At 32.4% G+C, this 27493-nt stretch overlaps 4 protein-coding genes across 5 annotated transcripts; 2 read left to right on the top strand and 2 right to left on the bottom strand.

Moving 5' to 3' along the window:
• The first annotated feature begins 911 nt into the window (after positions 1-911).
• On the top strand, positions 912-2112 carry LOC105773163 (uncharacterized). Its single transcript, XM_012594866.2, has one exon. It carries the CDS (start codon positions 989-991, stop codon positions 1970-1972), a length of 984 nt encoding a protein of 327 aa, XP_012450320.1. The 5' UTR covers positions 912-988; the 3' UTR covers positions 1973-2112.
• Positions 2113-9764: 7652 nt separating this feature from the next.
• On the top strand, positions 9765-17518 carry LOC105773131 (uncharacterized). 2 transcript variants are annotated; one of them, XM_052628914.1, is made up of 13 exons: positions 9765-10017; positions 12036-12235; positions 12524-12622; positions 13192-13243; positions 13639-13739; positions 14872-15028; positions 15121-15429; positions 15520-15803; positions 15887-16015; positions 16150-16272; positions 16580-16687; positions 16931-17109; positions 17260-17518. In XM_052628914.1, exons 1-13 carry the CDS (start codon positions 9879-9881, stop codon positions 17381-17383), a joined length of 2004 nt encoding a protein of 667 aa, XP_052484874.1. In that variant the 5' UTR covers positions 9765-9878; the 3' UTR covers positions 17384-17518. The 2 variants fall into 2 exon arrangements, with proteins under 2 accessions (XP_052484874.1, XP_012450270.1); XM_012594816.2 differs by lacking the exons at positions 9765-10017; positions 12036-12235; positions 12524-12622; positions 13192-13243 and having other exon boundaries at positions 13652-13790; positions 14805-15028.
• Positions 17519-17943: 425 nt separating this feature from the next.
• LOC128039810 (la-related protein 6C-like) lies at positions 17944-21899 on the bottom strand. Its single transcript, XM_052628419.1, has 7 exons — positions 21731-21899; positions 20707-20754; positions 19673-19767; positions 19382-19412; positions 19198-19226; positions 18803-18882; positions 17944-18031 (listed from the first exon to the last, which is right to left on the bottom strand). The coding sequence occupies exons 1-7, from the start codon at positions 21897-21899 to the stop codon at positions 17944-17946; spliced, it is 540 nt and encodes a 179-aa protein (XP_052484379.1).
• Positions 21900-22514: 615 nt separating this feature from the next.
• Positions 22515-25765, bottom strand: LOC105773123 (pentatricopeptide repeat-containing protein At2g15820, chloroplastic). Its single transcript, XM_012594799.2, has 2 exons — positions 25118-25765; positions 22515-24622 (listed from the first exon to the last, which is right to left on the bottom strand). The coding sequence occupies exons 1-2, from the start codon at positions 25739-25741 to the stop codon at positions 22739-22741; spliced, it is 2508 nt and encodes an 835-aa protein (XP_012450253.1). The 5' UTR covers positions 25742-25765; the 3' UTR covers positions 22515-22738.
• Positions 25766-27493: the final 1728 nt, after the last annotated feature.

Below are 27493 nucleotides of genomic sequence, written 5' to 3'. Positions count from 1 at the left end.
TGGTTTGAATAGATGGGTTCAGATTATTAACTATTTTTTTATTATAATGAAATTTTTGTATAAATTCTTAACCGAACTCGAACTAGAGATGAGTTTGATTTGGTCTGATTTGGTTTTTACGAAGTTTCTAAATCATTTGTGATCATTCAGTTTAGTTCGATTCTCTATTCGTCTGTACTACTTTTGTGTTATGAATTTATGGACTTATTTTAACAAAATGAACTTTATTTAATATCTTTTAGACATAATTTAATAAAATTTTAATTTCTTTATAAAAAATTCTAAAAATTATTTTTCAAATAAATATAAAATAAACAACAACTCTTACATAGTTATTTTCAAATATATTTATATAAAAATATTTAGGTTTTTTTTAATACAATGCCTAGAGCTAGTCATAATCCTTCCAACCCTTAGATCGGTTCGGTTGGTTAATTTTATTTTAACTAAAGTTTAAACACCCTAATTTATACGGCAATAGTCACGCATTATCGATATAATATCTTTTAATTTAATTCAATTTTCGTAAATTACTTACACAATTATCGATATAATAGATTTTTAAGTATTCATATTGCAATATAAATAATTATATATATCTAATATAAAAATAAACTAATGTATTTATTCTTTTAAGTATGTACGGTTAAATTAAAATTAATTTTTTATTTATACATTTAAACCACAATTAAAACTCTAAATGTGTAATTGCACTAAATCGAAATTCATGTATCAAATTAAATATTAAATCAAAATTAGTGTATAATTTTAAAATTATCCCTTTTAAAAATAGTCCAAACACTCTAACTACTATCCATTTTCAAATTTTCAATCTTTACCTACTTTTCGAAGGTTCAGTTTTCACTCCTATACTACTAAGTCATTATTTATAAATGGGTCGCCCTTGTGAGACTTCACCAATTTTTTTCCCCTCTCCGCCCACCTTCCCATTTCTATATCTTTCTACCTTTGATTCCCACTGCCACAAATGGAGGTCGAAGTGGTGGCGCCGCTCCCTACGACGGAGTTCAACTTCGACAGCTCATGTTCATCGCCGTACATCACCGCTCCCTCAAGCCCGCAACGCTTCGGCGGGAACCTCTTATTCTCCACCGCTCCAACCAGTCCTTCTCATGATTCTTCGTTGTACGGTGAACTCAACGGCGTTTCTCACGTCGTCGGTTCTTCACCGGCGGTCCCTTTCGGGTGGGAGCCGAAGCAAAGCAACGACGACGATGATGGCAACAATGGGTGTGGAGATTTCGAGTTTAATTTCAGCGGCCAGTTGGAAAGAACTTCATTATCAGCCGACGAGTTATTCGCCGGTGGTAAGATAAAGCCGCTTAAACCACCGCATTTGTTCGAACCACCGCAAGCGAAACAAGAACAACGAGGAAGAGAAAGGAAATCTGGATTTTCATTTTCATCGTCAACAACATCATCTTCAAGCTATAATTACAATCTAATTCACAAAAAAAGCCGATCTTTATCCCCATTTAGAGTCACCAACATCATTTTGGATGAACAAGATGAATGTCCCTCAAATTTCGAAAACCCCATCAATTTTTCATCAACAAAAACCCCCAAATCCTACGTTTCATCGATCTTTTCAGCCATTTCGTTTCAAAGAGGCAATAAAAAATGGAAACTGAGGGACTTATTGCTGTTTAGGAGTGCATCTGAAGGCAGAGCAACGAACATCAAAGAACCTTTGAGGAAATACTCTGTTTTGGGTAAGAAAGAAGTGGAAGATGTTAAACACGCGCCATCGTTGACGACGGCGAGTTCGAAGCGGAGAACGCCTCCGGTATCGGCACACGAGCTGCATTATACGGTGAATCGGGCCGTCGCGGAGGAGATGAGGCGGAAAACATTTTTGCCTTACAAACAAGGTCTCCTTGGATGCTTGGGTTTCAACCCTGGTAGTATGCATGAGATTTCTAGAGGTGTTGGGTCTTTGACACGTGGATAAATAAAAAATTTCTTTTTTATTTAATTTTTTTATTCGAGTTGTCGAGATTTTTTTTTGTTTATTTATGAAATTATTCATGTTCGAGAGGAATGTTGATGTGGTAATATTTTTCAAAGACATAAATTATTTAATTTTTAAAATTATTTATATATTTGAAAAATACATATATGGAAAAAAAATAAAAAGTCCAGAGAAAATAACTTCAATTTACCCTTTGGTTGGGCTTGTTTGGGAAACTAATCTTAATTTTTTGTGATTCAGACTAAGGGTGGGTTTGGATGGGCGATTGGGTGTAGTGCGGTGCGTTTAGTTTACTTTTTGTCTCACGCTACAGTATAGCTATAGTATCTAATCTCACCGCCACCGCTGTTTTTACACTAACCGCAGGTAAACGCACCGCCCATTCAAACTCACCCTAATTCTTTTGTCTTATTCATGAAAATATAATTTTTAATCATGTTGCCGATTTTAAAAGTTTTTAAGTTAATTTTTTGTTGATAATTAATAATTAGTGACAAAAAATTTAAATAGTTGAGTGATAAAAAAAGAAGAAGAGATTTTATAACATTTCAGTGATTAAAAAAGAAATTTACTTATAGTTGATTGACTACTAGTGTAATTTACCCATTTTATAATACATAAAAGTTAATTATTTCGAGATTTGTGAGAATATAAATTTCAATCATTTTGATTGCCTTTTATTATTCCTTTCAATTCTTGTATAAATTTATATCTATAGAATTGGCATATATCGGGGTAATATTTTAGATTTATCGATGTTTTAAATATTTTTATATATAAATTCTAGATGTATTTAGGGATGGGAGAGTCCAATCCATTCTTCCATTGTATTTGAATTTTAAAATTTTATATTTAAAATAGTAATAATTTGTTTTGATTTATAATTTTAGTTTCAAAATTTTTAATAATATATAAAAATATGTATTGGTATATGTTGATAGAGATGGATAATGAAACTAAGGTAACATTTTGTTTTATAACGAAATCGATACGTACCGATTAATACGACATCTATTGATATAATACCAACCATGAGTGATGCTAGAAAAAAATTAAGGGGAGAAATAGAATTATAAATTATTGAGGAGTCAAAAATAAATTTATTATTATAACATTTTATAATTTTATAATTTTTTTCCATTTTAAGGACCAAGCCCATTATCAGGCTCTCGTATCGACTAAACTTTTTTCTATGCATATAAAAAAAAGTCATAAAAATATGATTGAGACTTTGTATTAGAAGTTAGATTGTATTTTATCTCATTTACTCAAAAATTCACTATATGTTAGATTAATGAGCAAATTGGTCATTCCTATTGAAAAGTGGTATTGCTGACGTAAGAACCAGACAATGATACATAGCATGTCGTGCCTCATGTTGACGTACAAATATCAGTTTTTAACAGTTGAAATGGATGGAATTTTTAACCTTTGTTTTAATAGAATGAACAAAACGCAATCCAATACTCAGTACAAGGGCCTTTATAGTATTTTAACCAAAATAAGTTGAATTTTAAAGCTTTTTATTTCATATTTTAATCAACCCACCGGAAAAATGGTTGTTTGATAACTTTTTATCTTAATTTTTTTTATTATAAAAAACATTAATTTAATGAATTTAAAGCTAAGAAGTTAAGAAAGTTGAAATGTTGGAGAATAATATTACAGCATGGCTTAGCAAAAAGAAAAAGAGAGAAATAAAGTAAACGTTAGGACCATACATTGGAGTGGATAAAGCTTAACCTATGTACCATAATCATGTGTTTTTTTTAGAGTAATGATGTTAATAATGGCGCTTAATTAGTGTAAACTAATTGTTATACACATTAATTAAGGCTCTAATAGCCTCAAAAGCTATTGGGTCTTTTCGGGTGTTCGCAAAATGGGATTTCGAGTATTTAGGTTTAGGTCTAATTATACGTATTTCGGTTAATATATAGTAAGGTATCTAAACTTAGTAACTTATATTTACTAATTTGTATTTAGTTTTTTTTTATTCTAACTGGTAACCAAACTTGAAAATCGTAAACCAACTTAATTAGTATTTCTTTTAGGTATATGACTAATATTTAGACTTGTCTATGGGTCGAGTCGGATGGCCCTTCTGAAAAGTGGGCCTGAAGCCTATCAATCGGGCGTAGAATTTTGTTAGGGCTCAGCCCGAATTCGGACCAGCCTGGCCCGTGGACAACTCTACTAATACTGTTAAAATACGATGACGTGACACTCACGACCAGGAGCATGGTAACACGTAGTAGCCTCGCATTTTAACATGTGACAAAAATAAAAAAAAACAATTATTTAAATTTTATAAAAACGTACAATACCTCAAAAACAATGATGAATGTATTTGAGAGGACCCTTTATTATAGAGCTCTAATGAAGCGCATTGTTCTCTTATTTAAGACTTGGGAAGAGCTATAGGTAGTTCTAGACATTATTGTGTCAAAAAGAGTAGATATGATCAGAACATATTTATAAAATGTATATGATCTGATATTTATGTTTAAATACATATCATATCAAACATAAGGTTAAAATATGTTACAAATTTTATACTTTTTGAAAATTAAGAATTTTACCCTGTACTTTTATTTTATTAAATTTAATCTCTATACTCTTCAGATTTTATAAAAAACTGCCTTAAAAATTGAACCAATCTAACTTATCGCTGTCGTATTGTACTTTTTAAGGTTTCAAAGAAAATGAAAGTTTAACCAATAAAATATATAATTATAATAAAATAAATAATGCTAAAGTAGGACATTAATTTTATTTTTACATGTGCCCTAATGATGGTCGAATGTGTGTTTACATTTGGAAGGACATATAAAATATATTTTAGTATTAATTTATTTAATTATTAAAAGTTTTAATATATTTAAAATTATACAGCCTTATATTCGGTATAAAGTATTCGTGGAGATTCTTGTATTAGGAGTTGGGTTTTGTTTTTTTCTTTTTTATTCAAATTATGAGTAAATTAGTCTCTACAGATTAGATCAACTAGTAAATTACTGCTTCTGTTAAAAATTTCATTCATTTTTCTACTGTTAAAAACAAGTCATTATACATTAACATGAGGCATAAGTGGCATGCCACGTGTCACTGTCTGGTCATTCAATTAGCCACACCAGTTTTTAACACTACAGACGAATGAAAAATTTAACAGAAAAGACCAGAATTACTTTTTGATTTAATGCACAGAGACTAATTTACCCAATTTTTGATAGATTGAGCATCTTAGATCAGAGATGTTCATAATACTTGCAACTTTTATACTCGTGTTTAAATACGCATATATCGACATATACATTTTAAAAACAATAAAAAAATTCAAATAATGTAGATTTTAGAATGTAATCTTAGGAAGTGGTGAAATTAGATATTTTGTGGAATAATTTGTGATCATTTAGCATCATTTAAATTTGGACAGATATGTTTGATATACAATATAGTTGAAAGTATGAAAAGGGTGTTTAATTAATCAATGTAGCATGCAGGCCTAGTGATTATAATTTTGATCAAATAGTGCTTTGTATTACAACCTGATGTAATCAATTACAATTAAAGAAATCATAAAAAATAAGTGGTCCAAATTTGTAAAAGGATTTGGTAAAAATACCTATTCAGTCCCTCTTAATTTCTGAATTTGCCCCTGATTGTTATTGTAATACCTATGAAGACATGTGTTTAGACATGTATTACCATTTAATTTAAGGGTTAGGATTTATGGGTTTAAGTTCAAATTCTAACTTTTACGATCCTTATTTTATAACATATTTTATTATATATATATATATATTTTGTCATTATTCTTTTTTTTAATCTAAATTTAATCATTAAATTTTCTAAAAGAGTCCCGATAGTTTTTTAAATGAAAATGCTAACTAAAACATTATATTTTTTAATAATTTTTGTGCGGCATCCCGTATGATAAATTTATATAAAATTATAAAATTAAATGCTTAAAATACTTAAATATAATGTTTTACATTTTAGAGGGCTTAAAATAGCAAGTATACCATTTGGCTGGGGACCAAGGCCACTGTCTGTGCCCCTGGTTGTCATGCAAATTGCAAACTACCGTGTTTAAAAACTTAATGTTTTAGTCAATATTTCGTTAAAAAAACTCAACAATTTGATCCATCTTTTTTAAGAGTTGATGATCAAAGTTGACTATCTCTAAAAAGTCAACGGTCAATTTAAGCTAAAAAGAGTATCAATTTGATAAAAAAAATGTATACATTAAGAGCTAAATTTATGTTGAAGACATTATAGTAAACCACCATAGTATCATTTCCTTTATTTATTAAGGTTAATTGCATCATACGTTCTCAAACTATTGTTAGATTTTCAAATTAGTCCTTAAACCTAAAAAATTTAATTATCAATATTATACCAATCAAATCATTCCATTAACCAATCAAGCAAGTGTTAAAATGTTAATTAAGGATGTATATTTAAAACACAGGGATTAAATTGTAAATATGTATATACTTAACATATAAATAGAGGCATAATTAGAAAAATAATTTAACACAAATTTTTTTGAGGATCAAAATATAATTTTATCATTTTGAAGTGAACTAATGTCATTATATTTTTTGACTAAAGAGTAAAGACCCAATGTCTGACCACCTAACATATAAACAGACATTTGTTGTCCAAGCAACGTGATAGTGTAAATGAAAATTTGTCTCTTTATTACTGATAATACGGCCGATTTATTAGACTTTAACGAGTTGATAATGGACCATATAAATCAACGTTCAAAACATCGGCGGAAATGAGAAAATTTTGTTGGGGCGAGATTAAATTGTATATTAAAAATATAGTAAAAATATAATTTTATTATTTTAATAGTTTGTATATTTATAATTTGTAAAGAATTAAATTAAATTATTATTTTAATTTTAATCCGCCACTGGTTTAAAAGGTTTTATTCGTAAATTACTTATTTTAATTTCTAAAATCATTTTGAAGTTTTATTTTTGTCAAATGTTGCTCATTTGTCGGCTTGATTAAAAAAAATAAGAAATAAAAAATTTTTCGATCCCATCATTATTTCAACTTATTTTTTTTGTCGGTTCAATAGATTCGTATCGATTAGTGAATAAATCAATTCGATACCATTATCTGAATTGATATCCTGACTCAACCGATCCGGTTTAAACATTATTGTCTCACTTACATCGATTGTCTGGTATGAAAAGAAATCAAATTTATCGAAAATTTAATTACAGCATGCATTTCAATACTTAAATAATTTAAAGAATTTTTATGATATAATATAAGAAAAAGTTAAATCTATGTTTACTACCTTTTTATAATATGTATGAACCAGTGGTGGATCCTTATAGGAGCTAGGGACCTTGTCCATCAAAAAATTTGGAAAATTATCTTTAAATTTTGGAAATTCTTATTAAGACCCTCCATGTTTTTGACAATTTTAGTTAGACTTTTCAAATTTTTTAGTAATCCTAACTAAGCCTCTTGAAAGTTCTAAGAATTTGAATTAAACCTTTACTTTTAATTTTTTTAATTAATCTCCAAAATTTAATATCAATATCCGTTATTGTATGCACATGCGAATTGAAGCAGAATCGTTCGAGTATAACATGTAGAATTAGAGGTGCTCATGGGCCGGGCCCATAAAAAATTTCAGCCCGGGCCCGGCCCGAAATATGGGCCTAAGATTTTGCCCAGGCCCGGCCCGAGAAAAAAATCATAAGCCCGGCCCGGCCCACTTTTATTTTAAAATTTTAAAAAAATTAAAAAAGTATTTAAAAAATATTTTTAAAATATTTTAAAATTAAAAAAATTAAAAAAAATTAAAAAAGTATTTTAAAAATATTTTAAAATTTAAAAAAATTTAAAAAGTATGTAAAAAATATTTTTAAATTTTAAAAAATAAATATATTTATTATATCGGCCCGGGCCCGGGCCGAAAAAGTGGTCCCGAGGCCCGGCCCGTTTTCTAAACGGGCCTCATTTTTTTGCCCAAGCCCATATTTCGGGCCTATATTTTTACCCAAACCCTCCCATATTTCGGGCGGGCCGTCGGGCCGGGCCGGGCTGCCCGGTCCATGAGCACCTCTATGTAGAATACAAGTAAAGCTTTTTTTTTCCTTTAAAGTTACAACTATATGAACAAATTCAACCAAGATTAATCATTACAACCAAAGGCGGAGCCATGAAATCATTTTAGGGGAACAAATTTGAATTATAAAATTTTAAAAGATTAAAGTATAATTTTACCATTATATTGAACTATAATTTGAAAAATAATATCCCATTTTTATAGAGGTTGATGAGCAGCAGTAAATCTTAAAACCATTGTTCAAATGTTCAATCTCAAGGCTTATTTATTGCATTCCTTATGTTTTTCAAATTAATATATAAATATGGGACATAGGTATATGAAAAAAAAAAGTATAAATGCGGATTAATCATAATTCGATCGTTATTGGTATTGTTGTCAGTATAAGAGGACGTGAGTTCGAGTGCGCTGAAGCGTATTATCCTTCTATTTATGAATTGGGAAGGGACTATGAGCAGTTCTAGGCATCGTATCAAAAAGAGCATATATGATAAGAACTTATAATGAGATTATTGTTAAAAAAAAAAGATGTCAAAATTTGGCTATGTTAGTCGATTATTGAATTCTAAAATATAATCTATATTAATGTATATTTAACGGTTGCAAGATTTTTATTTATTTATTTAAAACGAATAGTTATAATTTTTTAAATGTTTATTTTAATTTTTAATGCATTTGAAGGAATTTTCAAGGATCATATTCGATATTTAAAGGCAGACAAGGGCTTGGTCCCAAAAATAAAACATTAACCTTTTAGTCCCCATAATAATAAATTTATAAATTAATATATAATACTTTTAAAAAAAATAAAATTATAAATTAATAAATGATAAAATTATATTTTAAGATCACAAAAATTTATAATTCCTAGATTCACCCTGATTTGAATATTACAGATTTAAATAAATTTTTTTCGAATATTTTAATTACTATTTATAACATATTTCATATTTGAAGTAGAGGTGTCCATGGGCCAGGCCGGGTTTGGGTCAGGCCCAGAAAAAATTTCGGCCCTCCTCCTATGCCTGAGCCCGGCCCGAAACATGGGCCTGGAATTTTGTCTAGGCACGGCCCGGGAATAAAATCCTAAGCCCGAGCCCGGCCAGGCTCGGCCCATTTTTTAATAAACACCAAAAAATAATTTTAAAAATAAAAATAAAAGTATTTTAAAAATATTTTAAAATTTAAAAATAAAAATAAAAGTATATTTTAATTAAATTCGGGCCGGGCCGAGCCGAGCCCGAGGCCAAAAAAGTGGTGCTTGAGGCCCGGCCCATTTTCTAAACGGGCCTCATTTTTTTTCCAAACCCATATTTCGGGCCTATACTTTTACCCAAACCCTCCCATATTTAGGGCGGACCTTCGGATCGGGCCGGGATGCCCGGCCCATAGACACCTCTAATTTGAAGTAAATACAAATATTAATATTCAAATATTTATTATCCGAATCTGTTTTACTTTTACAAATAACGGATTTAAAATTGGATAATAAAAATCTAAATCCATGTTTCTCTTACGGATTTTAATTTCCGAATCCATTATTTACTTTATTTAAAAAAATTGTTTAATTTTTTGCTTAAAAAGTAGATTTACTTTTATGTCCTTGCCTAGAAAACTACGCGAAAACTCGTGAATATATATATGAACGGCGGGGCATTTGATATTCCACATTTTCTAACAACAATAACACCGCGCATTTTTCCCGAGAAAGTGATGGAAAAAAACATTCTTCAATAATAAATTCTTAAGGAAAAAAAAAAGTGAAAGTGTAAGGGAGGGAAAATGGAAACTGATAGAAAAATGGAGGAATTAGGAGGCAATAAGAGATTGAGTGAAACCCCTCCCGATGATGATTGTTGCCCAATTTGCTTTGGCCCCTTCACTGTTCCTTGTCGATCTAATTGCGGCCATTGGTATTGCGGTACTTCCCTTTTTCAAATTCCTTTGTTTTTTTTTTTTAAACAAATTTATTTAGCCACTTCTGTCTTGAGCTTCGTTTTGTTTGGTTGGTTAGAAAAAAAAAATCTAGAAAGAAACGAAAAGGAAAAAGAAATAAGGCTTTTTCTCTGAAACTGTACTTGGAATTTTAGTTTCCAGCGCGAATTAGTATTTTGAATTAGCACAAATTAGTTAAAATTTCTCACTGGTTAACATGAATTTGTTGGTTCATTCAAGAAATTGTTAGGAAACCATTTTTTTTCAAATGGTTAAATTCTGCTATTAGCCACTATGCTTTGTGAAAGTTATGGATTTAGTTGCTGTACTTTCATTTGATCAATTTTAGTCCCAGTACTTTTCAAATTTGTTAATTTTAGTCCTTGTACTTTTGAAATTTTAGTCTAACCCAAACAGTAGCAGTTATATCCATTCAGTATGCTTACAATTGTAGATTTAGTCCATATTCTCTAATTGAATCATTTTAAGTCTCTACACTTTTCAAAATTTGAACTTTTAGTCTTGACGCAAATGACATTAGTTAATTCATTAACTGAATTTTCAGTAGGTATTACTTGTAAATAACAAGTTGACATGGCATTACATATACGGTTTGCTACATCAAATTTTGGAAATAGCAAAATTTAACTTAATGAATTTAGCAGTTACTTTTGGTGAAGATTGAAATTTTAAAATTTGAAAAGTACAAGGACTAAAATGATCAAATTAAAGTATAAGGATTCAATCCATAGCTTTTGTAAAGTACAGGGCTAATAGCAGAATTTAACCTTTTCAAATAGTTTGTTCTGATTTTTATTGTACTTTGTGTATACAATTTTTATGGTTTATATACATTTACATGATATGCTTTATTTTGTTCTTTTCTGAAGCTTGTGTAAAGGTGGTATATTGCTTGAAGAAAAGAATTTCGTTGTTACTAGGAAACAAGTCTCTTTTTACTCATTAATTTATTCTCTCTTTTATTTTATAGTGGAATTGTTAAAGAATCTTGAGGTTTAAACTATAAACTATGAACACTTTTAAAGGAGGATTCGTTTCTTCTCACTATAGTTTCGCCCTTTAGATGCTGATGACTTAATGAGATTGTTATCGAGTTGTGTAAACAGGAAGAGATATTAGGAACTCACATGAAATTGTGGATCCCCCAAACGGCAAAAATTTCAGTATTAGTACAAAGGTGGTTGTTGAGTGCTAATAAACTTTTTTTTTCCCTTCGCAATAGGAGTAATGGATGGTAATTTTTTTTTTTTTGGGGGGGGGGGGGAGAGGGCGGGGGGTTGCATTATCTGTTTGTCATTGCCTTTGTTTCTGAAGCTGAAATTCATTTATGGGTTAATATATACAGAGGTATTTGATCTTGGCAACTAAACGTGGAAATCATAAGCCAATTTGGTACTTTTTAGGTACTTGGTTAACATTGTTAAAATACGCCGTGGCGTTGACGTGACATTGACAATCAATAACATGGTGACACATGACAGCCTCACATTTTGATATGTGGCAAAACTAAAAATTATAATATTTTTAATTAATTTTTATCTTTTGCCATGTGTCAAAATGTGAGGCTGCCATGTGTTACCATGATATTGGTCATCAGTGCCATGTCAACACATTTTAATGGAGTTAGTCAGGTACCTGAAAAAGTACCAAGTTGGCTTACGGTTTTCAAGTTTAGGCATCAGTTAGGTCTAAAAAAAGTTTAGGTACCAAGTGGTATAAGTTGCTAAAGTATTTAGGTACCTTGGTATATATTAACTCTTCATTTATTTACTGTTGTTATAGTTGTGCAGCTAGTGCCTTTGATTGCCAGAACTTGTGTTAAGTTGGAACTCTTAACTTGCTTTTTGCAGTAAAATGATTGTCTCGATAAATTATAGTCATTGAATACTCCCTGGATTGGGGAACTGACTTATGTGTTTGTCCTCTAATCAACTTTCCTTAAGTTGGTTTCTTTTTTTCTGGTCTTGTTTCGGTTTTTGGCAGGCAGTTGTATTTTGCAATTCTGGAACTATTCCTCAGCGTCAAAGCCATGTGGGTGTCCCATGTGTACCTGCATGATTGTTAATTTGATGCCAGAGGCATCATTGGAACAACAGCCACAGAACCAAGAAGTTGCTGAGGTGCTTAAAAGTGTACGGAGGTATAACCTCCTCTTTCTTGGAGGTGCACGTGGATTCATTCAGGTATGCGTGCTAATTATAGCCATTTGTATACTCTAGTAAACATGTATGCTAAGTTGATTTCTGTCAGACAGATACAACTTTAAAATTAATGGTTTTACCATATAATTTAATGGTTCTGACATTGCTTTCGAGGTGAACTGCAGAATAATGTTGTTTTGTTTTGTTCACGCTAACAATCCTTATACTTGCTTCTTGTTTATTGTTCCGTTTGTCTTACAACTGTAATGCTTGATGTTCTGTTCTGTTGTGAGCAGGCCGTGAACATTTTCTTCCTTCTTTTCTTAGCAGAAAGTGCGTGAGTTACCATTCTTCATCAAGAGAATCTTCCAGGGATTGATGGATCCTGATACAAATGATACATATATTGCCGAGATACGCCTTTTTGCAGTTAAGTTCAGTGCATATATATGCTGTGAAGATATATATATATATATGCATATATACAGCAGTGGCATCTAGACACAGACATGCGTTTATGTTATTTGCACATGTGCAGACTAGCCTGCACAAGCATTTTACGTCTGGTGGCGGTCATGTGCTTGTCCTTGTCTTTATTTTGAGTTAATGTTATGTTTTACTGTTTTCAATTAGAAAAGTTAGCACTTCTTCAATGTCGAGAGCGTGCACTATCTTCTATTTTCTTACGGTGCATGTCATACATTAACTTTATATCTTCAATTCAAAAGGAAACCGGTAGAACTTTTGAGGATCTTATAAACCAGAGGTTAGTCAAAGCTTCTATCAATTAATTTTAGGAAGGGCTGACAAAAAGGTGACTGTTTTATAAGCTTTAAGTATAACAAACTGATAGGTTGTCATGACGGTTTAGACGATAATAAATCAAAGTTAGGTGACTAACTTGCAACACATATGTATGTTGAACGAGTTGCTCATTTCATTTAAAAACTCCGGTTCCCGACTGTTCTCTGCTAAAACTCTTAACCACTATTTTGCAGATGTTGCTAAGTATCATCTACAGAGCCACACCATTAGATTTTATTCCAACAGGTATATATATGTTGTTCATAGGGTCAATTTGATGATGGTAGTAATAAGTAACCATGTGATCGATATTTTCAGATCATTTTGGTGTTGGAAAGCTAATTATTATTTTCAAAACTGGATTGAACTGGTTGATCGGATTGGGAATAGGCTGGGGTACCGGTCCAGAATAAGGGGTCAAACCGGCTGGTCGATTCGGTTGAACCAGTTTTTTTTTTTTTACTTTTTAAAATTTTAAAATAATTTATTTAATCGAACTGGACGAACTGGTTGGACTGAGAATCAGTGATCTGACCAGCTCAACCATTGTTAATCTGGTTCTGAAAACCTTGGAGCTAATGCATTGCTGTACGTATATGCTAGCCAATTGTACAAATTGTTCTTTTTTTCCCGTTTTGCAGGGGGGATAGGAATCGGAAGGGTGTTTGATTGTTCGGCGATTATTCTCATACTCATCCTACGTCTGGTTGGTATCTATCGCAGACGACGACTTATGCAGCGTGTGAGGCGCTTAGCTGCCATGGAACTTTTACAAGAATGAAACTTCGATATGGTAGATTTTGTTGCCCCCCTCTCTATTATTAACACTTTATTATGTCTATCAAAGGAGAATAGCCGTAAAAATGGATCAATTGTGTGTGTGTGTGAAGGGAGCTTACATTAGGTTGTATATATTTTATCAGTAGAATTTGGAGTGTATGATTCAGCAGTATTGTATTGGGGAGCCAATAGCGAATAGGCCTTTCATTGTATTTGTTCAATGTTTTGTTTTACCTTTTTATATATTCAAGCTCGAGTTTGACTCTAAAATTTAGGGCTCAACATACGGCTCGGGTTTAAGACATAGCCTAAGCTAACCTAACTACACGAGCTTGAGTTCGCTTAACCTTGCTTATCAATTTTTATGCACTTAAATTTTCTTTAAATAATGATGGGGATATGTAATTTAGTAATATTAGAATAAATTGAAATGAAAATCTAGACTAGGTTGGCAACCTGTTTGAATTGGGTATTATAGTGTTTTAATTCTGTTCATTTCCCAGTTTGTGAGCATTAAAATATCATTTACATTATTAGATTTTAAGTGGTTTTCAGATTTTAAAATATTTTAGTAAAAATTACAAAATATTAGTATTATTTAAATAAATGTTTCTTAATCCTCCTCGTTGTTACCTAGGATGCAGCAGCATAAAATGGTATGAAATATATTTAAATACGAGTCAAATTACAAATATATACATTTTGACAAAGAATTTAACTCTTTTAAATTTTGATACGTTAAACCTATGTTGTCCACGTGTCCATGTAGATCTTAATAGGTTTTTAACATCTAAACTAATAATTTATTTGTTTTTTTTAATATTTAAATTATTTTTGAATTTAAATATGGGACTTAACTTTTTTTTGTTCAAGGAACTCCTTAAGAAAAAATTGATTTACCCAAAAAAAATTATAAAAATAAAACATAATAATTTAGGAGCCAAATCGTCAGATAAGAGTTAAAATTTAAAATCTCTGACCTCTCGGAAATTAAAAAATTACACTCCTGACTCCTGAGTCTTAACAGATCTTCTTCGCCGCCGGTCCGTCATTCCTCCGATCAGCGGCGGATCCCTAAAATCTGTAGCTAAGAGAAACCAAAGATGGCTCCGACCAAGAACGTCCGTACAATCTCACAAGAGGCCTTCGACGAGTTAGTGAAAGAGAACATAGATGACCTCGGGATGGATCCCGCCGAAGCTCTAGAAGACGCCATCCAAACACTCTCCCTTCAAGGCGTCGATCTTTCTGGTATCTCTACAATCTCCCTTTCATTTTTAATCCATTTTGTCGTGGATTCCCATTTTTAACTGAGTGTTTTTTGAACGACCGATTTGAAATAGGGATCGTGAAGTGTGTTCCTGGAGAAGGCGGCATCAAGGACCATCCGGCGATGCAATGCTTGGATAAGCTGAAGCAACTGAATGCTGATTCGAAGGATCAATTCGGCGGCCAAGATTTAGTCCAAATCACTGCCTTGCTTAATGACCTAAGTGAATTATGTATTTCTAATAAAGAAGATTCGGGGAATGCAGCGATTGTTGCTAAAAACGGCGGTATCGAATTGGTTTGTTTGATCTGTAGTAAAATTCCAACTAAATCAAGGCAGTGTCTAGTTTCTTGTTTTAAGGCAATGGCATCATTGCTTACAGGTTTAGAACAATTCAATATGTTTTAAGATTTGGTAATAGTTTATGTGTTGGAGTTAAATTAGTTTATGCTCTGTTTTGTTTGTCTTTTAGATGTTCAAAGTACGGAGAGTTTTAGGGCAAGTGGAGGACCGAAGATTGTGGTTGGTATTCTTAGTGATGGGATTCGAGATTTGGATATTTTGAAATCAGGTTTCACTGTTGTTGCTGCGGCTGCAAGCGGTAATGAAGTTGTTAAACAATCATTAATGGACTTACGAGTCGATGAGCTGATTCTACAAGTTTTGAGTGGACAAACTCAGGGAAGCATTCAAAGTTTGTATGATGCTATACGTGTTTTGTTAACCTCCGATGATAATCGGGTTGTTGCTTCCGAAGTAAGTAAAATACGTGTACTAAATCTTTTAGGTAGTACTGTTATTGTTCCTCAAAACGGTTGAGCGATATTTTGTTGCTTCAGGTTTATGGTTATGCACGAAGATTTGCGAAAATTGGAATTGCAAAAGCTCTTGTGGAATCTCTTCATGGGGGGATTAGTTCACCTAGTCTTGTTTCCGCTAGCATAGCACTAAAAGCCGTTGCTGTCAATGTAAGTTATTAGAATTAGTTGAGATATAAGAGACTACTTGATTTAGGTTAATATAATAGGCTTAAAATACTAATTATGTATGTGTGATGAACATTAGCCTTTGAATTTACTATAATGTGTTTCATTTTGTGCAGGATGAAATATGTAAGTCCATTGCCGATGCTGGTGGTATCGATGTGCTTCTTAAGTGTGTTGATGATAGTGGTGAACAACGCAACAAAACTGTAGCTAGAACTTGTTGTTCATTGTTATCCAAGGTATAGACATAAAATGCTCCGTTGAAGGTTGTTTCCTTTATTGTAATCTTTCACTAATCTTCTCTGCTTTCATGGCATGAAATATTTTGTTTTTAGAGCTGTACAATGGTACCATTCAAAAAAGGGTTTTCTATTGTAGGTGACGTGATACTTGAACTGCGTGCACTTGTATATTTTAAATCTGTAAATCTTAACTATACGGATTATGAATCAGAAGCTTGTACTTTCATGAAGCTGCATTATCTGAATTTTAGTTTCATGTCTTACCGGAATCATCAATGCCTTCTTTTCTCCCCTATTTGGCTAGTTGGCAGGAAGTGACTCAAATAAGAGTGCTATAGTCGAAAAAGGAGGTATGGACAAGCTGATCAAATTATCGGCTAGATTTTCTGATGATCCATCTGTGCTGCAAGAGGTAAGGGATTGATAAATCTTATACCCGTGAAATGCTTGATGATCCAGTTTTCACAACCATTTTAATGTTCTGCTGAATTAGTATTTGTACAACATGATAGTCTTACTTGTTTTCAAACAACAGTTCGGATGCTCTGAGAAACACTCGATGTAATAATGGATGTGAAAGTCATGTGCAGTTTCGTGATAAAACATATGCATGCATAACAATATAGGATTGACATCATAATGAACTCGACTTTAGGTCATGGCCATCATTTCTGTACTCTGCTTGAGATCACCCGACAATGCAACTCGTGCCGTTGAAGCTGGAGCAGGTGATCTTGCTATTCAAGCCATGCAGAAGTTCCCTGCTGCTCAGCCGATGCAAAGAAGTTCCTGTCTCATGATTCGGAATCTTGTTGTTAGGAACCCGGAAAACAGGCAAGTTTTATTTCAGCACTTCATTTAAGTTGGATATAGATAATTCGAGTATCAACGTTCATAATTTTTTCAATCGCTGAATAATGCTATTAAAGAAGTTACTAGTAATACTAGTCTCGATTTATCGAAAACTGATGCTTTCGTTTGCAGAATGCTTCTGCTGAATAACGGTATTGACAAGTTTATCCGTAAGGCGAAGGAAAATCATGAAAGCTGCAAAGATGCTGCCACCGATGCGCTAAGAGATTTGGGGCTTGATAACTATAACTCATAATTAAGAACTATTAGGGGACCTGTTCTCTTTTTTGTGTGTGGTTATTTTTGGGGTTTTCATTCTTCATTTTCAATTTTGCATTTTGGAGAATCAAAACTGTTTTTAGTGTTCCTTGATGAAGTTAATTTCCTTTAATTTTGGAGGCTTGAAAAATAATTTCATAGTAATTTTAAATGATTTTCACTATGAATATAAAAATATTTATTTTACGTCATAAAGAAATAAAATTAATTATAAATTAAATAAAAATAAGATTCATCTTGGTTCGGGTAATTAAAGATTTTTAACTTGTGAACTAAAATATGCGGTAGAAAGAGGAAAACAAGGGCAATAAAATTGTTATCAGATGGTTTTTAAGAAAAATACTAAATTATACATCTTGAATTATTGATTAACATATTGTGGACCACTCTATCCATGGCTAATAAAGCCATTTCCAAAAAAGAAAATACAGATTATTATAATATCATGCCCCTATTTGGATATACATTAGACACTAAATAATTTGAACTTTGAAGAATTACATTAAAAAAAAAAACATGTTTGATTTTACTTAAATATTATCGTACCTTGTTAGAAGTGGAAAAATCAGTTTTAGAGCGAGGAGAATTGGACTCTTGAGGATGACATATTTGAATGTTCTTCACACTGTATTCGAATATCATTAGCAATTACGATGTTGTAAAACAACCTTATAGGACATACAATTGCGTATGTTTCTAAGTTGTTGTAGCTTTCGTAAATTGGAAATTTCGTTCTTCGACTCGTATTTTTTAAGAATTTTGCTTCTTTATTTTTCAGATTTTAAAATTTAGATCAAATTGTTAATACTGTTAAAATTTTGTCAGGTTCATTGGTGTGGCACTTTGAAAGAAAAACAAAACTCACTTGATAGTCCATCAGTGGTGGAAGGTGCGGTTAAGTTTTCGGGGTACTTAAAATTTTCAAAGATTTTAGGGGGATAATTAAAATTTTCAAAAGATTTAGGGGCTTAATAGGAATTTCCAAATCTTTCTTTTGGGGGTTAATTAAATTTTTAAAAATTTTGAGAGGATTAATGAGACTTTTCAAAAAACAAAAAATGGAGAGTCTAATTAAAATTTTTAAAACTTTTGGGAAATTTAATTAGAATTTCTAACAATTATGAGGGGATCTAATTAAAAATATTTAAAGGGCATAATGAAATTTTCCAAAAACTTGGGAGGATCCCCTATGGATTTAACGATATTCTGCCCCTAAATTTAATAGAATAAATTTAATGATGATAATGATTGGACTTGTATTTTTTAACCCGAAAAATGGAGGGGCTAAATTTTTTGAAATAAAAGTAGAAGGTTAAATTCAATTTATGAAAAATTCAGGGACTTGAAACATAGTTTAACGAATAAAAAAATGTAATAGAAGTGATTAAAGAAGGACCTTCCGACAACTTTAAAAATTTTGTTTAGGTTCTGATGAGAGTAATCTTCAAGCAAATTCTCTACAACAACGGTATGAGACTGCAAGAAAAAAAGAAATAAGGTTGTTATTTGTAATGAATCATACATAAAATACCCCCCCCCCCAAAAAAATCTTGAAATAATTTGGAAGTGGGTAAACTCGTATTGACATGAAAAATCTAACTACAAATATGAGTGACCCGAGCTCAAAATAACCAAACTCCAAGATTGATTTGAACTAAAATGACCCGAAAATTTTATAACTTGAATTTATCCAATTCAAATTGACTTAAAAAGTTAACAACTCAAATCCATAGTCGTTCGAACTTGAAATTGATCTTGGACCGAAAGCCTTCGATTTTGAACTTGAATTACCGAAACAAGTAAACCCAAAACCACTAAAACTTGAAATGGTCAGAACCCATAGCAACCTGACTAAAAAAACTTAAACTTCAAATCTGAATGATCAGAATTTGAAATAATATGAACTCGAAATGACTTGAACTTAAAAGTGATCCAAACCTGAAAAAGACTAAAACTCAAGTGAAAGGATGTTTACGTTTAACCTTCTTACCATCATCACTAACAACCTTCATTTCAACCAAAAAAAAAATTATTACTTTAAATTCCAAAATAAGATATTCAAAGGGATATAGCAACATTTAGTCCTTCAACTTTGCAACTTTTCTCATCTTGATCCTTCAACTTCTTTTTGATCCATAGTAGTTTTGGAATTTGGCAAATTTTCTCAAATTGGTCACTAAATTTAGATTCCATTAAAATTTGATGGCATGATGGCACCAAATTGGAAAAAGCTAGCAAGTTCAGAGATTAAAAAAAAAAAACTTGCAAGCTTTGAAGAGGATCGAAGTACTTTGGCCAGCAACTGGTTGTTAGAGATGAGAGACTTGATTTTCTTTGTTGAAGAAATGAAAGATATGGGAACTAAAAGCATAGACAATTTTTTTGGTTAAAATATGCTGTTAGTCCTTGTATTTTAATAAAATTTAAGTTTTAGTCCCTACACTTAAAGATGATAAAATATAAACTTCTTTTACTTTTTCAATTTAAAAATCAAAATCCAGTCTTTAACATCGGTAATATTTTCTAGCAAAATTTATCAATTCGGCATGTTAATTAGGTTATTCTCCTATGATGTGGCTTGTCGTAATTGATGTACTAACAATGTTAATGATTGGATTAAGATTTTTAAATAGAAAAATAATAGAATTTTAAAATTTAAGTATAAAGACTAAATCTTAAATTTTGTAATAGCAGATTTAGAGCAAAATTTAACGAGAAAACAAAACTTTTCTTTAATTGAATAAAGGAATAATTATAATTTAGCCTTCAACATTTGCATTTTTGTATCAAATTTGCCCTTATTATTATTTTTTGAGCTCAATTTGGCCACTAACCATTCAGGAAGAGTCAAACTGTTTTCTTAACAGAAATGCTGACTAAAACATTATTATTTTCTAATGATGTTGGCATGGTAGTCCCTACATACTTTATGCTGACATGAAACTATTTGTCTTATATACCAGTATACCAAATTAATAAATAATTTAAAAGTTATAAAAATATTCATAAAAATTCAAACAAATATAAAAAGTTTATAAAAATTCAAAAAAATTAAAAAGAAGAAGAAGTATGAAGTACATGTAGATTGATATGCGGGTTCTCATTAAAAAAAGCAATTTGACAGTTTTTGATGTTGATGGTCAAATTTGACTCTTTTTAAAAGGTTGAGGGTTAAATTTAGCTCAAAAAGAGAATAAGGGTCAAATTGACAAATGGTGTAAACATTAAGAACTAAGTTTGTAATTATACCAAAATAAAATAAGTACTTTCTAGAACCCTAATTGAGTTTCCCCTTCTTACCATAACCTTCAGGATCTTGGCTTATTTGCCTTGACAATGATTCGTTTGCTCACTGTATTGGCATTCCACCTGTTTTTGACCAAAGCAATTTCTTTGCTTATTCCGACTTTTCATTTTAAAATAATTATATATATATATATATATATATGACATGTGTTTTGTGCATATTTCTATGCGATTGTGGGATATGATTCTTTAAAAATCATCATATATATGATTTTGGTTCAACTTCGAGTAACATGGTATAACTGTATCTTGAAAAGGTTATACTTATATTTAACACTCGTGTTGGACATATATCGGGACATGAATATAATGATACAATGCTTTAAGAATCTTTCAAATTGCATGAAGAATTAGAGAAAAAAATGAACCATATCCGGTTCAATACATACTTGACCCGAGTTCAGGTAACATAGAATGGCTATGTAGATAATAATTTAAGGGATAAAGTAACATATAGTCGCTAGACTTGACAACTTTTTTTCACCTTGGTCATTGTACTTTTTTGGTTTACATTAATCTCGAAACTTGGCAATTTATTTTAATTTAGTCCTTGAACTTGAATTCCATTAAAGTTTGATAATGTAATACTCTGAGATTATGTCGCATTGTCACCTAAAAATTATATAGAATCTACAAAATAGTTAAAAAATTTTAAAAAATTCAAGTAATACCGTGGCACAATCTTAAAGTGTCGCGTCATTATTCATTAACGGAATCCAAATTTATGTCTACCAAATTATGAGATAAATGTGGACAAAAAGAATTTGAAGGACAAAGGTGAAAAAAGTTACCAAATTCAAGGACTAAATGTGACTTTATCCTTTGAAAATTTAAGGTGAAAATAAATAAATAAATAAATAAACATAACTTGTTCGATGATCTTTAAGCGAAGCTCATCAGAGAGCACATTCTTGGGATAAAAATTAGGGTTAGAAAGATTATGATTCGGGATAAAAATTAGGGTTAGAAAGATTATGATTCGGGATAAAATAAGTAGCCACAATCGGCTCTTGTTTACCGACAAAGAACCAATCAAATCCTCCACCACCACCACTACCGTCGCCACCGTTACGATAGTGAAAGAAAGGGTAATAATAAGTCGAAACGGGTAACATTTGGGTACGCGATCTCGACACGAATTCAGGTGCATACGCATTGAATTTGAACCTCACGCCATTTTTATCCATCTGAAGCTTTTCTATTTTTTTATTACAAAAGCTTAATGTGTTTGAAAATAAAAAAAACCATAGATTTGATTGTCTCTCCTGAAGATTAATAACTGTTTTCTTGAGAGTAGAATCCATGTAAATGCGGAGACAAAAAGGATTTTTCTTACACGACCGTTGTGTTCGGAATTTCAACATCATTAATGACAACCTTAATTTTCCCTTTTTCTTTGCCAACCCACTTCTTTTAAACCTCGTGCTTTAAATCAGATGAGAGTCGGGCTTAAGAAATTGAAGTGGATAAAAAATGTTTCAAACAAGTTACTAAATGTTATTTTATCCCGTATTAATATAATATTAAAATTTAACATTTGTCGATTTTAATTGAGTTAAATCACTATTTGAGGCCTTGACTTGATAAAATCTCTTTCATTGGGGTTTCAACCTTTTTTTGTTCTAAGTTAGTCTCTGAAATTAATAATTATTCTCATACTTAAGTTTGAATTTGCAATTGATCCCACATTAGGATCTACACTTTAAGATTTTCAAGACCAAAAAAAGTTTAGGCCCTAATCTGAAAATAATTATTAAGTTTAGGGACTAACTTGTAAGTTCAAGCCCTAATGTGAGTAAAACTTGGGAACAAAAAAAGTATTAAGATCAAATATATGTATAACCCTGCCCGACACAAAGTGGAATGCGTAAGCATTGGACACGAAAGCCTGTAAGGAAACAAAAACATATATATACACATAATATAGCAAAAGATCACTACTGTACATAATTTTTTTGCAAAGGCAGCTCAAATTTCTTTGATGAATGCGTTATACCAAAGAATGGCACTTTTACTTGTGTAAGCCTTATGGATTATCATCTTCGCTATAATCGGAAGAACCCTTTTCATCGGAATCGGATGCACTGTCAAAGTTTATGTCTCGAGATTTGACCGCACAATCATCTGCGGTTTCGCTGCCTGCTTTGAGAAAATCTTTCAACTCATCTAAGACGTATGGTTCCACCAGTTTCCAGAACCACATTGAATCTGTCCTGAGAAATCCGATCCAAAACACTCTCCCTTTTCGCTTCACTCGGCAATTCAAGGATTTTGATTTCAACGTTTTCACCACTTTCTTGACGCCTTCGCTGCTCCCTTTCAGTTTCAAAAGGATATCCCCGGCTGATGTTCTGTAGCCCCCGTACATATACCAGTATGCAAGTACAATCGGAGACAGCCACCGGTGTATTAGCTTTGGGATCACAGGTTGACCCTTTGGCCAAAACTGGTCCGCATAGAAACCGAAATACGAGTGTGAAATGGTATTGAACTTGTGCGGGATATCACCATTACCAGCAGTTAGCTTACTCGAAGGATGTAACCACTCGTGGTATTGATCGTGAATATGTCTCTTTAAAATAGAATGTGGGATGGAACTTGGATTAAACTCGAACCGTATCATGTGGTTCTTTCTCTCTTCATCCGAGTCTATCCGTAAACCGCCTAAAAGCAACCCCATTAAAATCTCTCGTTGTTCTTTGCTTAGCTTTAAACTCACGGGTTTCTTAACCTCTTTCCGGCTCGATCTAAGGACACTTTCCAACTTTTCCATCAACGGAGATTCGATTTCGAATTTCTTCTGGCACATCAAATCATATATCTTTTCTGCTTTCGAATTATCTCCGGAAGAAAGGTATCCATATAAAATGGTATTGCATGATTTCGCATTAACACCAATTGTGACATTCTCGCCCATGTGATTGAAAATTTCCTCTGCTTTGCCGAGATTCCCAACTTTCACCAACGAGCTCAAGTATATACTATAAATAGTACGATTCGGTCGGCATTTCTCAAGGCACTCTAAAAAGGTCGACTCGAGCTTATCGTGATAGTTCAACCGGAGGTATGTATCTGTTAGCTTGATGTACGATGGCATAAGTGGCTTCATACCACTCTCAATGAGTTCCTTCATGAACGATTCAGCAAGGTCCATTTGCTCGGATTCACATAATACCTCTATAATTTTGTGGTATGATGCGATGCTAGTATACCCCAAACACTTTTTCATCTCCCGGAATACCTCCAAAGATTTCGTAATTTCCCCAACCTTTGAATAAACTTCCATTTTATAAACAAAAGCTTGAGAAGGGATACTATCATTGGAACCGAGTAGTTTGATCCAAGTTCTTTCGGCTTCTTCAACATCCCCATCCTTCGAACAAGCTCTCAATATCGAAATGAGCACTTCTTTTCCTTCTTCCATACCCGATTCTCGCATCATTTTCCTCAACAATTTTATCCTTTCTTTATCCACTGTATCTTGATAGCTATGCAACCAAATTAGGCCAGTATAGATTTCTTTTTGCATCTCTAAACCACATGTTTCTAAATTGTGAAAGATAAACTCGGCTTGCTTTAAGTAATATTTCGAAGAACCTCCCGGTCTGTTTAAAAGAGCTCGGAAAAGCGAGTTATGTAAGCTAAGACGTGGTTGGTATCCTCCTAACTGAATCATACGATTGTAAATACCGCAAGCCTCGTCTAAACAACCTTGAACCGGTGTACTAAGATATGCAACAATCAGAATATGAAACGTAGACTCACTAGGCACACGTCCCTGGTTGATGATATCATCGAATATCTCCCGACATTTCGTAAACTTCCTCTCCTTCCCCATGTAATCTGCTAGCTTGGTAGCAAGAGCAAAATCGAATCGATACCAATGCTGCTGCATCATCCACTTATAGACCTGCAATGCAGAAAAAGATTTTCTCAACATCGATCATACAACCAGAGCAGCAATTCGGATGGTTAAACGACACACAGATTCCCGTTCTTAAAAGTCGTTTTTCTTCGACTCTTGAAAAACTCAAAAGCAATATATAGCAACAAACAGCATATATCAACAATCATAAACACAACATAGCAGAATCAGTAAGGAATCAAAGTTTCATAGCTTCGGAAATTTCGTAAAATTGGGTTTTTTTTCGAGAAGTTACTTGCGAGTTACTACTTGTAACACAGGAATCTTAACTTCAGCACAAACTAAGAACAATCCTTAAACCCAAAACCCTAAAGTAACTAAATGTGAAAGATTAACATCAACTAATTTGCAATGGCAACCAATTGTTCTTTGTCATTCACATAAACCCTAAATCCTAAAACCCTCAATCATGAACTTTTAGCATCAAATTGGGCAAACAAAAACAATAATGAAATCGAAGAAAGAAATCAATTAATATACCCTGAAACCAGTTTCATTTTCTCGAATTCTCATACAATGAACAGCCAAGTAAGTAGCATCCTCTTGCTTGAGCCACTTCCTTTGCGCATTCAAGATCCTAACCAAGGTTCCCGCCTTATGAGCCGGCAACTCTTTGCAAAGCCAAGCGAGCTTTGACCTTCGCCACTGCTCCGGCAACTCGTCTAGTTCCTTAACCTCGATCTCCGGTGCCACCAAGTGCTTCATATCGTTATCCGCGAAAACCCCATCATTGTCTTCGAAAACGAGTTTCGCTTCGGTTTCGTTGTCGGAGAAATCCCACCTCTCTTCTTCTTCCCTTTCCTTTTCAACGAAACCAACGGCGGAGGCTGAGAATGGGGCGGAAGATACACTGAAGTGGCGGGAAAAAGAAGGGGAAAACCGAGGCGCGGCGTAGCGAGGGATGAGGGGGCGGAAAAGGACGGTTTGAGGGCGGGAAAGAGGGCGGAAGAGGCGGAGGAAAGAGAGGGAAGTGCGCATGGGGGTTTTGGCGGGTGTATTAGGGTTTAAAGAAGGGGTATTGATGGTGATTATGAGGGTTGAAAGAGGCGGGGAAACGAAGCATTGAGCTTTGTTTGCTGCTACTATCATTTGCTGCACATCCATAATCCTTTTTCAATCTAAAAGATTGTTTCCATTTTTTTTTCAAAGGCGACCATGAAAATGGTAAAGCTTTGGGCTTTGGGCTTTGGGCCAGTGCCCATTAATCTTAGGCCCCTGTTCCATTACATGATACAATTATTTTATAGGTTCATTAAAAATGGGGATAAAATAAAATACAAAATAGTGATTGAATTATTCAAAAGTCTTCATTTAAGTTATTGAATTCTTCAAAAGTATTTATTTAAGTTTCTAGGTTGTTTACTTTTTTTGTTAAAGTCCGGCCAGCAAGCTTCAAGCGTCAATTTAACGATCGATATGGTGAATCGGTACCCATCAACAAGTAGAATAACATACCTTAGATCCAAGTCAATCTGACAGTTAGTGCCGGAGATTGGAAAAAAACTGTTGGGATTTTGGTTCATAAATTATTAATTTCAAAGTTGTTTTGTAAAGAGAAAAACTAACTTGTAGAAAAGATGGGGAAGGCGAGCTTTCGGTTGATGGAAGCAGTGCAAATAGAAAAGACTATACAATATCAATTTTAATATCCCAATTATTTAAATGAAAACTTGTAAATAATTCAATAACTATTTTGTAACTTTTTGAAATTGAGTAACTAAAATGTAAACTTACTAATAGTTTAGTGGCCTTAGGTGTAATTTGTCGTAAAGAAGAGGATAAACTAAAACATTTACTCCATAAAATTGGTAATCTTTTTCAATTTGGTCCCTGAATTATTTTGATCCATGTTAGCCTCTTTAACTTTGCAATATTTTTTCCCCACTTTTGGTCCTAAACTTAGATACCCAATTAAAAAATTAGCCATCAAACTTTATCTTTTTTTACACTTAGGTACCTAAAGCTTTTTTTTTTTTTTGTTAAAAGTGGTACATATCATCTCATTTTATCTAAAACATGATACTAGTCAATAAGAGCATGTCTTAGGTACCACTTTAGATAAAAATAAAAGAAAAAAAAGAAAAAACCTTTAGGTATCTAAGAGGGAAAATCGGATAATTTAGTGGCCAATTTGGTAGTTAAGCCTATATAGTTTCTTCTAGGATTAAATATTATTTGGTACTTGATTTTTTTTTGTCCTAATTTTGTACTTGAGTTTGGCTTCAATGTTCAGTTTGGTACCTGAGTTTTTTTCAATCTGGTACTTGATTTTTTCTTTGTTCTATTTAAATACTTGAGTTTAGCTTCAATATTCAATTTAGATTCTAAACTTTTTTGTCCTAATAACTACATACGTTCTTTTAATTAGAGCACATGTGTCAAATATTCATTAAGCGGTGTAATGTTGTTTGGCCTAGGTGCCAAATTGAACATTAAAACTAAGCTAAGATACCAATTTGAAACAAAAATAAAACTCAAATACCAAATCAAACATTAGAATCAAACTCAAGTACTAAATAGTACATTAACCATTTCTTCTACTATTTTTAAATTTCAGGGCAAACTACACCTAAGACCACTAAACTATTAGTAAGTTTTTGTTTTGGTTATTTAACTTCAAAAAGTCACGAAATGATCACTGAACCATTCGAAAGTTTTCAGTCATTGGGTTGTTAAAGTCATTCTTGTACGACTTTCTTTGTTTGCATAGCCTGCACCAATCGAAAGCTCTCCTTCCGCTTCTCTCTTTCAATTCAGTCTTTTTTCATGAAACATCTTTAAATGTTATGAGTTTGTGAACCAAAATCTAAACAATTTTTTTTCGATCTTCGACATTGACTTTCATATTGAAATGAC

Source organism: Gossypium raimondii, chromosome 1 (assembly GCF_025698545.1).
Source record: "Gossypium raimondii isolate GPD5lz chromosome 1, ASM2569854v1, whole genome shotgun sequence".
Classification (NCBI taxonomy): Eukaryota; Viridiplantae; Streptophyta; class Magnoliopsida; order Malvales; family Malvaceae; genus Gossypium; species Gossypium raimondii.
This window is presented reverse-complemented; position numbering and strand designations above follow the sequence as displayed.